Source organism: Gouania willdenowi, chromosome 4, assembly GCF_900634775.1.
Source record: "Gouania willdenowi chromosome 4, fGouWil2.1, whole genome shotgun sequence".
Taxonomy (NCBI): Eukaryota; Metazoa; Chordata; class Actinopteri; order Blenniiformes; family Gobiesocidae; genus Gouania; species Gouania willdenowi.
In genome coordinates this window covers 34,913,258-34,927,487 of record NC_041047.1, presented here as the reverse complement: position 1 = coordinate 34,927,487, position 14,230 = coordinate 34,913,258, and the positions used below count along the sequence as shown (strand labels likewise).

At 41.5% G+C, this 14,230-nt stretch overlaps 1 protein-coding gene across 1 annotated transcript in view; it reads right to left on the bottom strand.

The window, feature by feature from the left end:
- LOC114462217 (glomulin-like) overlaps positions 1 to 13,037 on the bottom strand; it is a 32,219-nt gene extending 19,182 nt beyond the window's left edge. Inside the window, exons 1-2 of the mRNA XM_028444914.1 lie at positions 12,996 to 13,037; positions 10,694 to 10,819 (exon numbers count right to left, since the gene is read on the bottom strand). Of these exons, the coding sequence (XP_028300715.1) occupies positions 10,694 to 10,819; positions 12,996 to 13,037 (168 nt within the window). The remainder of the gene's footprint in view (positions 1 to 10,693; positions 10,820 to 12,995) is intronic.
- Between the last annotated feature and the right edge of the window lie 1,193 nt (positions 13,038 to 14,230).

Sequence of the window (14,230 nt, the reverse complement as noted above, 5' to 3'; positions counted from 1 at the left end):
AACTAAAGGCCTCAAAATGGAGGTAAAGCTACATTTTCAAAAAATTCAAAAACATTGAGTTAAGACCATCATTAGACCCTAAAAACTACTGCAGATATAATGCACATACTTAAAATGGGCTCAGAATACAGTAAGACACAAAAAAATCGATAAGGCAATTAGTGACCTCTAAATGATATCTATCTGACCTCTATCTGACCTCTATCTGACCTCTAAATGATATCTATCTGACCTCTAAATGATATCTATGTGACCTCTATCTGACGTCTTTGTGACCTCTATCTGACCTCTAAGTGACCTCTGTATAATTTTCAGATGTTTTGATTAGACCCTAAAAACTACTGCAAATATAAAGCACATACTAAAAATGAATAATAATGATAAAAATATTGGACCTTGTTTATTATTAATTATTGTTAATGTTGTGAGTTAAAAGTAAGAATTATTTGATAAAAATCTGAATTTTGAGGGAAAAAAAGAGAATTCTTAACAAAAAGAGAATTTAAAGTCAGAGTTCAGAATTTTTTCTCACAACATTGTTATTAATAATAATGATAATAATTATTATGAAATATTGGACCTTGTTTTTTTGGGTTTGTATTTTGTTAGCCCTAATCCTTTTCTGTACTTTTGAGACGTGTGTATAACTATAATGTTGATACATCTCTCACTGATGACCTTAGAACACTCTTCATATGTTGATTAAACCTGAACAGGGATTAGAATCAATGAGTGGTGACGAGGAGGTTTATCGTTTATGATTTATCGTCAAAAACATTCTCACCGGTAAGAATATGAACGATAAATTCCCATGTCGGAAATTAGTGAAGGCCACGGGTCATTTGTCCCTCAATTTAGCCACGAATGACCCTAAAAACCTTGTTCCACAGGACAAAACTCTCCCTGTTTGTTGTCAACTTATTATTCTCTGGAGCAGAACGTTTTATACGGAAGCTCCGCAGCAAAGCCTCTCGCCCCCAGCTTTCACACCCACAGACTCAGATATCTGGAGCTGCTGTGCTGCGATACATCATGAACCACTACTTGGTTAAAACCACATAAACATCAACAAAGTGAACCAGTCCTAGTTCCTCCATCAGATCCACCCAAAGTTCCACAAACACTGGGACAAAGATGAACCTGTAACAATGATTATGAACTGGAAACTCAACTAAAGCTAACTATGCTAAGCTAACACACGACACGCAGACTGGGCTAACAGCTAATGCTAACCACTCCATATAAATAATAGACCAAGTAAAAAGTACACGTCGTAATGTCATAAAACCACTGATTTGTTTATGGTCAGATTTAACACTTGTATGGAAGAATAAAAACTAAACATGTCACGCATTGTGTGAAATAAATGTTAGCATAATATTAATGTCACTATTCATCACGTGTTCACAGACACAACCCCGTGAACTGCCACCTTAACGTGGTGGGGTTGTTTGAGTGCCCGAATGATCCAAGGAGTTATGTTGTCTGGGGCATTATGCCCCTGGTAGGGTCTCCCATGTCAAACAGATCCCTTGTGACGGGTCAGACTAAGCGCAGTTCAGAAGACCCTCTATGGACATTATAAAAGCAAGGACCATGACGTCGCCCGGTATGGCGCAGCCGGGGACAGGTCTCTCACCGTTGTTTTGGCCTACGGGCCCAACATCGGTGCAGAGTACCCGGCCTTCTTGGAGTCCCTGGGAAGGGTACTAGACGTTGTCCCGACTGGGGACTCCATTGTTCTACTGGGGGACTTCAATGCCCACGTGGGCCGCGACGGTGAGACCTGGACAGGGGTGATTGGGAAGAACGGTCTCCTCGATCTGAACCCGAGTGGTGTTTTGTTATTGGACTTCTGTGCTAGTTACAGTTTGTCCATAACAAGCACCATGTTCGAGCACAGGGGTGTCCATAAGTGCACGTGGCACTAGGACACTCTAGGCCGGAGGTCGATGATCGACTTTGTAGTTGTATCACCTGATCTCCGGCCGCGTGTCTCGGACACTCGGGTGAAGAGAGGGGCTGAGCTGTCAACTGATCACCACCTGGTGGTGAGCTGGATCTGCTAGCAGGGGAGGAAGCCGGTCAGACCTGGCACTGGCAGGCCCAAACGTGTTGTGAGGGTCTGTTGGGAACGTCTGGTGGATCCCTCTGTCAGTGGGGTCTTCAACTCCCACCTCCGGATGAGCTTCTTCCAGATCCCGAGGGAGGTGGGAGTTCAAGTGGACCATGTTCTCCTCCTCCATTGTCGATGCGGCCGTTCGCAGCTGTGGCCGTAAAGTCTTTGGTGCCTGTCGCGGCGGCAATCCCCGAACCCGGTGGTGGCACCCGGAAGTAAGGGATGCCGTCAAGCTGAAGAAGGAGACCTACCTGGCCTTTTTGGCTGGTAGGACTCTGGAGGCAGCCAAGAGGTACCGGCAGGCCAAGCGTGCTGCAGCCCGCGCGGTCGCAGAGGCAAAAACTCGGGTCTGGGAGGATATCGGAGAAGCCATGGAGGAGGACTATCGGTCGGCCTCAAAGAGATTCTGGCAAACCGTTCGGCGCCTCAGGAGGGGGAAGCAGTGCTTCACCAACACTGTTTACAGTGCGGGGGGGAGCTGCTGACCTCAACTGAGGATGTTGTCGGGCGGTGGAAGGAGTACTTCGAGCGTCTCCTCAATCCCACTGCCACGTTTTCCGATGAGGAAGCAGAGGCTGGGTACTCAGAGGCGAACTCGCCCATCACCCGGGCTGAAGTCACCGAGGTGGTTGAAAAGCTCTTCGGGGGCAGGGCTCCGGGGGTGGATGAGATTCGTCCTGAGTACCTTAAGCCTCTGGATGTTGTAGGACTGTCTTGGTTGACACGTCTCTGCAACATCACGTGGCAGTTGGGGACAGTGCCTCTGGATTGGCAGACCGGGGTGGTGGTCCCTCTCTTTAAGAAGGGGGATCAGAGGGTGTGCTCCACTACAGAGGGGTCACACTCCTCAGCCTCCCCGGCAAGGTCTACTCCAGGGTGCTGGAGAGCAGGATCCGGCCGATAGTCAAACCTCGGATTCAGGAGGAACAATGCGGCTTTCGTTCCGGTCACGGCACACTGGATCAGCTCTATACCCTTCGTCGGGTGTTCGAGGGTTCGTGGGAGTTCGCCCAACCAGTCCAAATGTGCTTTGTGGATCTGGAGAAGGCGTTCGACCGTGTCCCTCGTGGTGCCCTGTGGGGGGTGCTGCGGGAGTATGGGGTCCGGGGCCCTTTGCTAAGGGCTGTCTGTTCCCTGTATGACCGCAGCAGGAGCCTGGTTCGCATTGCCGGCAGTAAATCAGACCTGTTCCCAGTGCATGTTGGTCTCCACCAGGGCTGCCCTTTATCACCGGTTCTGTTCATTACTTTTATGAACAGAATTTCTAGGTGCAGCCAGGGACCAGAGGGGGTCCGATTTGGGAACCTCAGGATTTCATCTCTGCTGTTTGCAGATGATGTTGTTCTGTTGGCTTCATCAAATCAGGACCTTCAGCGTGCACTGGGGCGGTTTGCAGCCGAGTGTGAAGCGGCCGGGATGAGGATCAGCACCTCCAAATCTGAGGCCATGGCTCTCCACCGGAAAAAGGTGGTTTCCCCTCTCTGGGTCGGTGGAGAGTCCTTGCCTCAAGTGGAGGAGTTCAAGTATCTTGGGGTCTTGTTCACTAGTGAGGGTAGGATGAAGCGTGAGATCGATAGACGGATCGGTGCAGCGTCAGCAGTGATGCGGTCGCTGTATTGGACTGTTGTGGTGAAGAGGGAGCTGAGTCGGGGGGTGAAGCTCTCAATTTACTGATTGATCTACGTTCCTACCCTCACCTATGGTCATGAGATTTGGTTAATGACCGAAAGGACAAGATCACGGATACAGGCGGCCGAAATTAGTTTCCTTTGCAGGGTGGCTGGGCGCACCCTTGGAGATAGGGTGAGAAGCTCAGTCACTCGGGAGGAGCTCAGAGTAGAGTCGCTGCTCCTTCACGTCGAAAGGAACCAGCTGAGGTGGCTCAGACATCTGTTTCGGATGCCTCCTGGTCGCCTCCCTCGGGAGGTGTTTCAGGCATGTCCTATTAGGAAGAGGCCTCGTGGGAGGCCCAGGACACGCTGGAGGGACTATGTCTCTGAGCTGGCCAAATGTCACCTCGGGGTCCCCCCAGAACGGCTGGAAGAGGTGTGCTTGGATCGGGAGGTCTGGGCATCTCTGCTGAGACTGCTGCCTCCACGACCCAGCCCCGGATAAAAGCGGAAGAAGATGGATGGTGTTCAATTATAGGAAATCAGAGATTTATTTATTAATCAGAACTTTATGTAACTCAAAGATTCAGCAACAGTAAAAACACTGATATAGTTATTTGTGCTTTTCATGAGCCTTTTTTTTTTTTAGAAAATAATTTTATTTTAAGTGAGGAAATAAATTAATTTGTTAGGAAGTTGGGAATTGTTTTTTTTTTATTTTTAGTTTTTTTTATTTATCGCGATGGTTATCGTTATTGTGATTAATACCAGAAATTATCAGGATAATTTTTTTTAGTCCATATCGCCCATCCCTAGTGGTGAACTTATGTGTCATCATCATAATAATGCTCCTGTATCAATAGGTTGTGACATTCATCTTTATTCTCTCTGTAAATCATTTCATGTGTTCAGTTGATTAATAAATAGTAGTTTATTATTCTCTAGATCAGAGGTTCTCAACATGGTCTCACCCTGGGACCCACAATTTGTCACATTCATTAAATCGTGATCCACTTTTTTTTTTTTTAATTCAACCATTTTCAAAAATAGCTGTTGAAAAATATAGATATATAGAAATATATATATATATAAATATAGAATCTTTTTAAAAACATAAATCTATATCATTTCCTGTGCAACATGCATTTCACAGCATGCCTGTCAAAAGACAAGTTTCTTTCAAAATAAAAGACAAGTCCAACATGAGAGACATTAAGTATGTATTTATTTTTGACCAGCTGGCCGCGACCCACCCAGTACAGGTCAGCTACCCACTTTTGGGTCCCGACCCACCAGTTGAGAATCGCTGCTCTAGATGTTTCAATGGCAGTTTAATAATTTGCTTTTAATCTTTCACTTTCGTTCTAAACTTTTTCTTTCACAAAGCTAAGAATTGGTCAATAATCAATGGTTTGAAGCTCTGGAGAGTTTTCCAGTCTTTGTAAAAAAATAAAAAAATAAAGAAGCCAGCAGTGGATGACACAAGCTTCTAAAAGTATGAGCTGCTCACAGCATGGGCATGTGGGACTACCAGGGGCACTTAGTGCTAAGGACGGTTAGCAGTGGAGCGAGAAATCTCCTGAATATCTGCTGCTGTTCCTCCACACGTTCAGGGTCAGAGGTCAACAGCCTCCTGTGGCTGCATCTTCATCTTCATGTTTGCTCCATTGGTTCTGAAGCTCAATAGATGTTTTTAGTCCACGGTGACAGATTAACATCATCAATCACCTCTCACTTCCTGTCAGTGAGGAAGTGTGACCTCACTGCTCTACAACCAGTGGTTCTCAACCTTTTCAGACGTGACTCAAAATAAAGGTCCCAGAGAGTGAGGACCCCCACTGTAGCTGATGTGAACTGTAGGTGATGAACACAGACATGAACATTGAAGAACAGTCATGTGGAGACAGGACCATCTATAAGGGGGAATAAAGGAGAGATTTTTGGGGTCCATCCATAAAGTCAGTAAAATGATGGTCTATTGTTCTATGAATCTGTGATAACCACATTTATTTATTCATCTGAATAATATCCACTGTTATCCAGGAACGTTTATTATTATTATAGTCATCTTAAAGATGGAAATCATGGTTTTAATCATTAATAAAATGGTTCAAAGTGACCAAAAATGATGAAAAGGTGGTGAAATGGGATTTTAAAAACGACGAAAATTGGTTAAAAGTTGTAAATTATAGTGGATAAAAACAGACAAGACAAGAGACAAGAGTGGACAAGAATGGAGAGAAATAGTGGTTAAAGGGGTTCAAAAAGGGTTTGAAGTGTCAATATTGGAACAATTAGTTTAAACTGGTAAATAATGGACATGACAAATTGTGAATGTGGTTAAATTGGCAAAAATAATCATGAAATCTGGTGAAAAGAGGTTAAAAGTGACAATAATGGGTCAATATATGTGACATTAGGTGTAAAAGTGGTGGAAAGGGTTTATAAGTGCTGAACATGTCTCAAATGTGTAAAAACTGTACAAAAAAGTCATCAAAATGTGATGTAGAAGTGTCAGAAATGGGAGAAATGTAGCAAAAATACATTAGAAGGAGCAAAAATATGAAGAAAAAGAAGAAAAAAAAGCTGTATTCACTGTCACGTCTTCTATTATTTGGAGGAATACACACGAGTCATCACTTTGATACTTTATTTTTACACACCCCACATGTCACTCGGCTGCGACCCAACACGTGACTCAACACACACTCCATTGGCTGATCCCAACAACAGCTCTAGGTAACGTTCAATATCAACAACTGTAAAACAATTACAGCACATCTTTTTTTTTCAAAGACAAAACATTTTGTTTTCACACATTAAAGATGATCTTAGTCCTGAAAACGTAAACAAGGTTAGACACTTACTATTCTTATCATCCAATCCTTATAACTGGATCCCATAAGCATACATTATTCAAACTTCACATCCTTCAACTTTTGAACAAACAGTTTACTCAAGAACAGAACATCTGCATATATATATATATATATACAATTTTTTTTCCTTCAACCTTTTGAGGTTCACAGGTTAAGCCTGGTTAAGCCTTACTACAGCTCTCCCTCATCTTGTTGTGAGAGTTGGGGTGTTTCCAGGTGAAACCTGAACTGGCGATTCCCCAGCAGGTGTCACCAGCGGTTCATCTGGCTGTGGATGTGGAACCAGTTGCTGTGGGGAACTTTTGTCCTTCAGAGGTATGAGATGCACTCTGTTCCACCTCACAGTCCCTTGAGGTAGACCAATGAGATAGGATCTCAGAGTGGAGTGGTTCTGAATCACGGTACCAGACGCTTTTACATCAGTGACCCAAACATCTTCACCTGGTGACAGGTGTCTCAGCATCCTCGCTCGGTGCCACCTGTTGTAGTTCACAGCGTCTGATATCCTCTTCTCCCCATCCTTCTCAGCCACCACACAGTTGTCGGGCAGCGCCGGGTTCAGCTGAGTAGAAAGTACTGGTACAGTCGTGCGTAAACGCCTACCCATCAGGAGTTGAGCCGGACTGAAACCACTTCAAAGAGGTGTAGAGCGAGTAGAGCCAGGTACGGATCCGATGCTTTTTTCAGAATATTCTTTACAGTCTGTACAGTTGTTTCTGCCTCGACATTGCTCTGCAGGAACCTTGGGCTGCTTGTAACAGCCGAAGCTGCAAAAGAAGTAAAAGCTTGAGGTCCATTGTAGACATCATGACCTCTGCGATGCCATGTTGGGCAAACCTCAGAAGATCAAGAACTGTTGGAGAGTACAAACATATATGTAGACTGTATAATGGAAACCTTACCAGTCAGTGCTACATACATAGAAGCTGTGTACTAAAGGATGGCCGACATACAGTATATGAAACAAGAACTTTTGCTGAAACATTACTGAGCAGAGCGAGCTACGCTCACAGTAAAATTTTCCAGTCTTCTTATCTCCATACCTCAGTTGCAGCTTAGCGAAGCCTAACACATCCAGTGGTCTCCTTCCTGGACCCAGCAACTGTTTCTGTGGTTTTTGTAGAATAGTCTGTCTTTGAGGAAACAAACTGTTAAAAGTGGCCTGTGATGCTACTGTTACGTCTGCCCCACTGTTTAAACGTTATTGTCTGGTTCGTTATTTTGATATTAGCCGTCCATGCAGTGTTATCATTTGTCACAGCACCCAGGAAATATCCCGTTTCCTGTTCTTCTTCTGTTTTTTGAACCGCTTTCACTGTGCGACAAACACATTGGTAGTGGTCCTTTTTTTCCACATGATCTACATTTTGCATCATTCGCAGGACACAGGGCAGTGACAAAGGCATCTACAGTCTCATTTGGCTCTTGTTTCCTCGAATTGAAGCGTGCTCTTTCGTAAACAATATTGTTTTTAACTACAAAGAAGTTTTGAAAGGCCTCCTTCACTTTAGCGTATACATGTTGATCAGCATCGTTTAGCTTCAACCCTCTTAAGATGTCATCTGCTTCGTCTCCCATGCAGTAAATTAAGATATTTGCCTGGTTTTCTTCTGAGCTTGAAGACAGATTGCTTGCGTGCCTGAACCGTTCGAACCTCCAGATCCACTTTGTCCAGTCGTTCAGATGGGAGAAGTCGAAGGCCTCCGGTGGTTGGATGCTAAATGTAGCACTGGGTGCGCTAGCCCTCCCGCTAACTCTGACCCGGCCCTGCTCGTCCTCACCGTCACTTGCCATAGCGATGCTTTCCCCTCTTTATCCGCGAAAGGAACGTGATGGAACCTTGGTTTAGGTCATCCCACTTCTGACACCATGTCGCGTCTTCTATTCTTTGGAGGAATACACAAGAGTCGGCCTGCGTGTCATCACTTTGATACTTTATTTTTACACACCCCACATGTTACTCGTTTTACCTTAAATATGATCTTGAGCAAAGGTCAAGGTCACACATTGAAAGGAAATGTTGTTCAATGGTACCAGTCTGAGCACTGTACAGTCGTCCCTCGCCATAACCTGGTTCACCTTTCAGACTCTGAATGTGTTCAGCATCAATGTCTGATTCTGAAGTGTTGTATGTTTGAAAACAGGTTTATGTTTTAAAATCTATGAACATTGAGAGAGTTTGAACAAGAGAGAAATGTTCATTCCTGTCTGAGAAAAGTGTATAAAGTGTGTGGTGAGGGGTTTTACAGCCTTAAAACATGTGTAATAATAGTAAAAAATTAAGATGACTACTTCGTGGATTTCGCCTATTGTGGGTTATTTTTAGAACGTAACCACCGCGATAAACGAGGAACTACTGTATCAATTTGTGGCCAAGTTAAAGAGGAAAAAGTTTTATTTTTTTGTAACGTCATGAACTTTGACCCCTACCGATCTTTTTACTGGTAGGTCCGACAGTTTCGGTCCAATAAATAAAATTCTCCACTTGTACGATAAATATTCGTAGAGATATGGAAAATGTTGTTTTTTTACACTTGGCACGACCTTGACCTTGACCTTGACATTTTGGCTCCAAAAAAGGTCGGCTGCACATCCTTGACATTGTCCCTATGCAGTGGCGTCGGACTGGGGGGGGGGGGGTAAAGGTTATTGAGTACTCAGGGCCCTCAGAAGTCTGTTTATATAAATGTACAAAAATGCATTTTAAACATTTTTAGATTATTTCTATTGGAATGAAAAGGATCCTGTGTGAAAATAAGATGTTTGTTAATCACAGTTTTGCACTAAAAACAATGATTCATGCTGCATCAGGCCTTAATACCACCCCCTTTAAAACAGTGCAAATGGTACGACCCACATGTGCTTCTGCTGCTGTAGATGTAACAAGGAGGGAGATACACAGATACACAGCAGCATGTTTGTCCTCAAGAAAATAAAACCAGGACAAAAACACAAAGAAAGAAAGAAAGAAAGCAGAGGGAGAGAAGGTGAATCTGCTGCTTACTCAATTATTCAGAGGTGAATTTTAAAACACATCTTTTTTTAGGCAAAATATTATTTAGTTTGAAATAAACTACGTGCACTGTTATGTATTTAAATGCTGCTACCAAGTCTTCAGTAGGTGTCCAGAGTGTCCCCATGATTCTAATTATTCTATATTTACCTTTTATTAACCTTTGTACATGTTTGCTTTGTGTGTGTGTTAGTTATACCCTCCCAAAAAAATAAAAAATTAATAAAAATGACCAGCTGCCCCTAAATTGTAGCAAAAATATGTCACAGAAACAATGTTCAATAAATTGCTAGAATATAGATTTATAAAATACAAGCAATGGATATAGAGTCATTATGTTATTGTAGTTTTTAAACCTTAGGGTCAGGATCCCATGTGGGGTCGCCTGGAATTAAAATGGGGTCACTTAAAATGTTTAGTAATTGTAAAAAAAACAACAACAAAAACAGGTAAAAAAAACAAAAACAAATGTTTTTTAATTATAATTATTTTTCAAATACACGTCACATACAATAAATATCAAATGACTGTATCCTATACTTAAACGTTCTCTAATATAAATCTAGTTCCAATAAAATGACTTGTCACATAGTCACTAATCCTGGCTCCTCTGTATCTGTAACACTTTAATAAACTATTTGTAGAAAAAACAGTCTCTGGGGTCGCTGGACATTTGTGATATTAAAATGGGGTCACGACCTGAGAAAGGTTGGAAACTTCTGGGTTAATGTGAAAAAACCAAAGCTAGAGAATACTAGTAGAGTTTCTGGGCAAAGAAAAATAAAAAATGTAAATAACTTACAGTAGGAGCCCAACAAGATGGTTTGTACCCAGGGCCCAACATGTGGTGCTACGGCCCTGCCCCTATTACATGACATTAATGTCATTAGTGTTGAATTAATAGTCTGGGAGGAGTTCCAGGACAAAGGAGTTGTGGAAGAAAAATAATAATAACTCCTACGAGAACAATGTATTTGCATTATGGCAAGTTTGGTGTAGTTGCACCAAATGGGGTCCTGACCCAAAGGTTGAGAACCCCTGCTCTACGCTGTGGTGGGAGAACATTGATTACCTGATTATTCTGATCCTGAATGAATTTTAATAGTTGTTGACTTTCATCTTCAGCGAGACAGGCCAGTCCCAGGTCCTTCAACTGCTGGTAGTCCTCAGGCTGGAAACTTCTAGATGGAGTCGCTCGCTAATATGTAAATATATAACACACAAAACACACAACCAATCATTATCAGCATCTGTAAAAATACAATAGTCGTGTTTTCAATGAATGGATCCTGTTGATATTTAATAGATGTTGTGTGTTGCTCGTTTGAACTGAAGAGTCAAAAAGTCAAAGTAAATCATTTAAATAATAACTATAATAAATCTATAACACAAGGCTTTTTTTTTATTACAGACATTCAGACAGTAGCTTTAACCACAGTTGGGCTCAATTATATTTTTCAAATACAGTTACATCTTCAATTATTCATGTTCATTTACAACTCAATTACTATTATAGTAACATTATGGTCATTTTTTATAATTACAATTTAAATTACAATTACTGTTTTTTCCCTGAAAGTCAATTGCACTTACGTTCTCCATAAAGTTCAATTACAATTAATCGCAATTACTGAGCCTTTAATAAATAATCCTCATTAAATGTAACCTTCCTCTTGTGTTAGCTTTCTGTTAGCATCTCTAATGCTAACCCTAATGCTATTCACAGCCTTTGAGATCAAGCTCAAAATGGATCTGAGGTGCATTCTGTTTCCACTGATCATCTTGAGATGTTTCTACAGCCTAACTGGAGTCCACCTGTGGTAAAATCAGTTGATTGGACATGATTTAGAAAGGCCCACACCTATCTATAGAAGGTCCCACAGTTAACAGTGTATGTCAGACCACAAAACAGACATGAAGTCCAAGGAATTGTCTGTAGACCTCTGAGACAGGATTAGGTCTGGAGAAGGGTACAGAAACATTTCTGCTGCTTTAAAGGTCTCAATGAGCACAATGGCCTCCATCATCCATAAATAGAAGAAGTTTGGAACCACCAGGACTCTTCCTAGAGCTGGTCGTCCCTCTAAACTGAGTGATCGGGGAAGAAGGGCTTTAGTGAGGGAGGTGACTAACAACCCGATGGTCACTCTGACAAAGCTCCAGGGTTCCTCTGTGGAGAGAGGAGAACCTTCCAGCAGGACGACCATCACTGCAGCACTCCACCAATCAGGTCTGTATGGTAGAGTGACCAGACGGAAGCCACTCCTTAGTAAAAGGCACATGGCAGCCCACCTGGAGTTTGCCTAACAACACCTGAAAGACTCTCAGACCATGAGAAACAAAGTTCTCTGGTCTGATCAGACAAAGATTGAACTCTTTGGTGTGAACGCCAAGCTTTATGTTTGGAGGACACCAGGCACCGCTCATCACCTGGACAATACCATCCCTACAGTGAAGCATGGTGGTGGCAGCATCATGCTGTGGGGATGTTTTTCAGCAGCAGGAACCGGTAGACTAGTCAAGATTGAGGGAAAAATGAATACAGTAATGTATAGAAACATCCTGGTCCAGAACGTTCTTGACCTCAGACTGGGACGATGGTTTATCTTTCAACAGGACAACGACCCTAAGCACACAGCCAAGATATGGAAGGAGTGGCTTCAGGACAACTCTGTGAATGTTCTAGAGTGGCCCAGAGCACAGACTTGAATCCCATTAAACATCTCTGGAGGATCTGAAAATGTCTGTGCACCAACGCTCCACATCCAACCTGATGGAGCTCCAGAGGTTCTGTAAAGAGGAATGGACCAAAGTGTCCACAGACAGATGTACCAAGCTTGTGGCTTCATATTCCTAAAGACTTGAGGCTGTAATTACTGCCAAAGGTACCACAACAAATTACTGAGCAAAGGCTGTGAAGACTTATGTACATGTTATATTTTCATTCTTTATTTCTAATACATTTGTAAACATTTAAAAATAATGTTTTTCATATTGTCATTATGGAGTATTGTGTGTAGAATGTTGAGGAAAAAATGAATTGAATCCCTTTTGGAATAAAACTGTAACATGATGAAATGTGGGAAAAGTGAAGCGTTGTGAATACTTTCCTTATGCACTCTATGTATCTATCTATAGATCTATCTATCTATCTGTAGATCTATCTATAGATCTAGCTATCTATCTGTAGATCTATCTATAGATCTATCTATCTATCTATCTATAGATCTATCTGTAGATCTATCTATAGATCTATCTATCTATCTATCTATAGATCTATCTGTAGATCTATCTATAGATCTATCTATCTATCTAAAGATCTATCTATAGATCTATCTATAGATAGATAGATAGATCTATCTATTGTTACTTACCCATGTATCAACGATGTCCATCACCTGATCTTCAACCATCATCATCACTCAGCCAATCCTTTTATAAGTCTGTGTTTTTATTTCCTTTTTACTTTGACAGATGAACAGAAACGTTCTCGTGGACCAACTGTGTGGTTGTTGTGATTCCTCCAGAGACAAAGACTTAGGGATGTAAACCTCTTATGTGCTGTAATAGGATTAAACCACAGTATGTCTCTGTGAGTGTAGAAGCTTCTAGAAGGTTAGCATGGTTAGCTAGTAACTCTGTTATTAGCTAAACATTATTTTACCTGAAAACTACTCATTATTAATATTCCTACACATCTGATGGTAGTTCTAACCTTTTGATCCCTATATAACAGTGGTCACCAACACGGGGCCCGTGGGCCCCAGGTAACCCACATGGACCATGTGAGGGGCCCTCAGGAGCTCCGTCTAAAATCTGATTAACTTTCCAGTATTCAAACTCACAAATATAACACATATGTGAGATATTGTTAATACTTAGTAGAGTTAAATACTGCTGCAGATGATAATGTTTTAGCATTAAATTATCATCTTTAAATGTTTATTTGCACTAAAACATTGTAACAAATGTTTTTAAGTGTTGCATATCTGCATGGTGTATGGTCATTGATATGTTATATATAATATGATACAGGTTACTGTCCCATGGACCCTTTAGCTAAAGTTAAACTTTATTTATTTGTGTTTGCAGAAAAATCATTGAAATGTTAAACTTTTCAAATCTGGCACAATTACAGTATGTATGTTTATTAATGTGCATTAAATAATCAATACATTCAATTCAAATTTAAATTCAATGGGAATCCTTGTTTTAATCACAAATAAAATGTGTTCAAAGTGACCAAAAATCATTGAAAAGGTGTTGAAATGGGATTTTAAAAACCACTGAAATGTGTTAAAAGTGGTAAAAAGGATCAAAGCACCAATATTAGGGGAGGCATGACAAAGTGGAAACATGTGCAGAAAAGTCATGTGATGTAAAAGTGTCAGAAATGGGAGTAATGTAGCAAAAATACATTAAAAGGAGCAAAAATATGGCAAAAAAATATGTTAAAATATGGAGAGTTTAGTGTAATAAAAAGGGTACAAAAATAATCAAAAATAGGTTTAAATTGTTGTAAAATATTCTTAGTTTCCTGACTCCAAGGTTGAGAACACCTGGAATGATGCACTAATATAAAGCTTTCTATGTAATCAATAACACATCT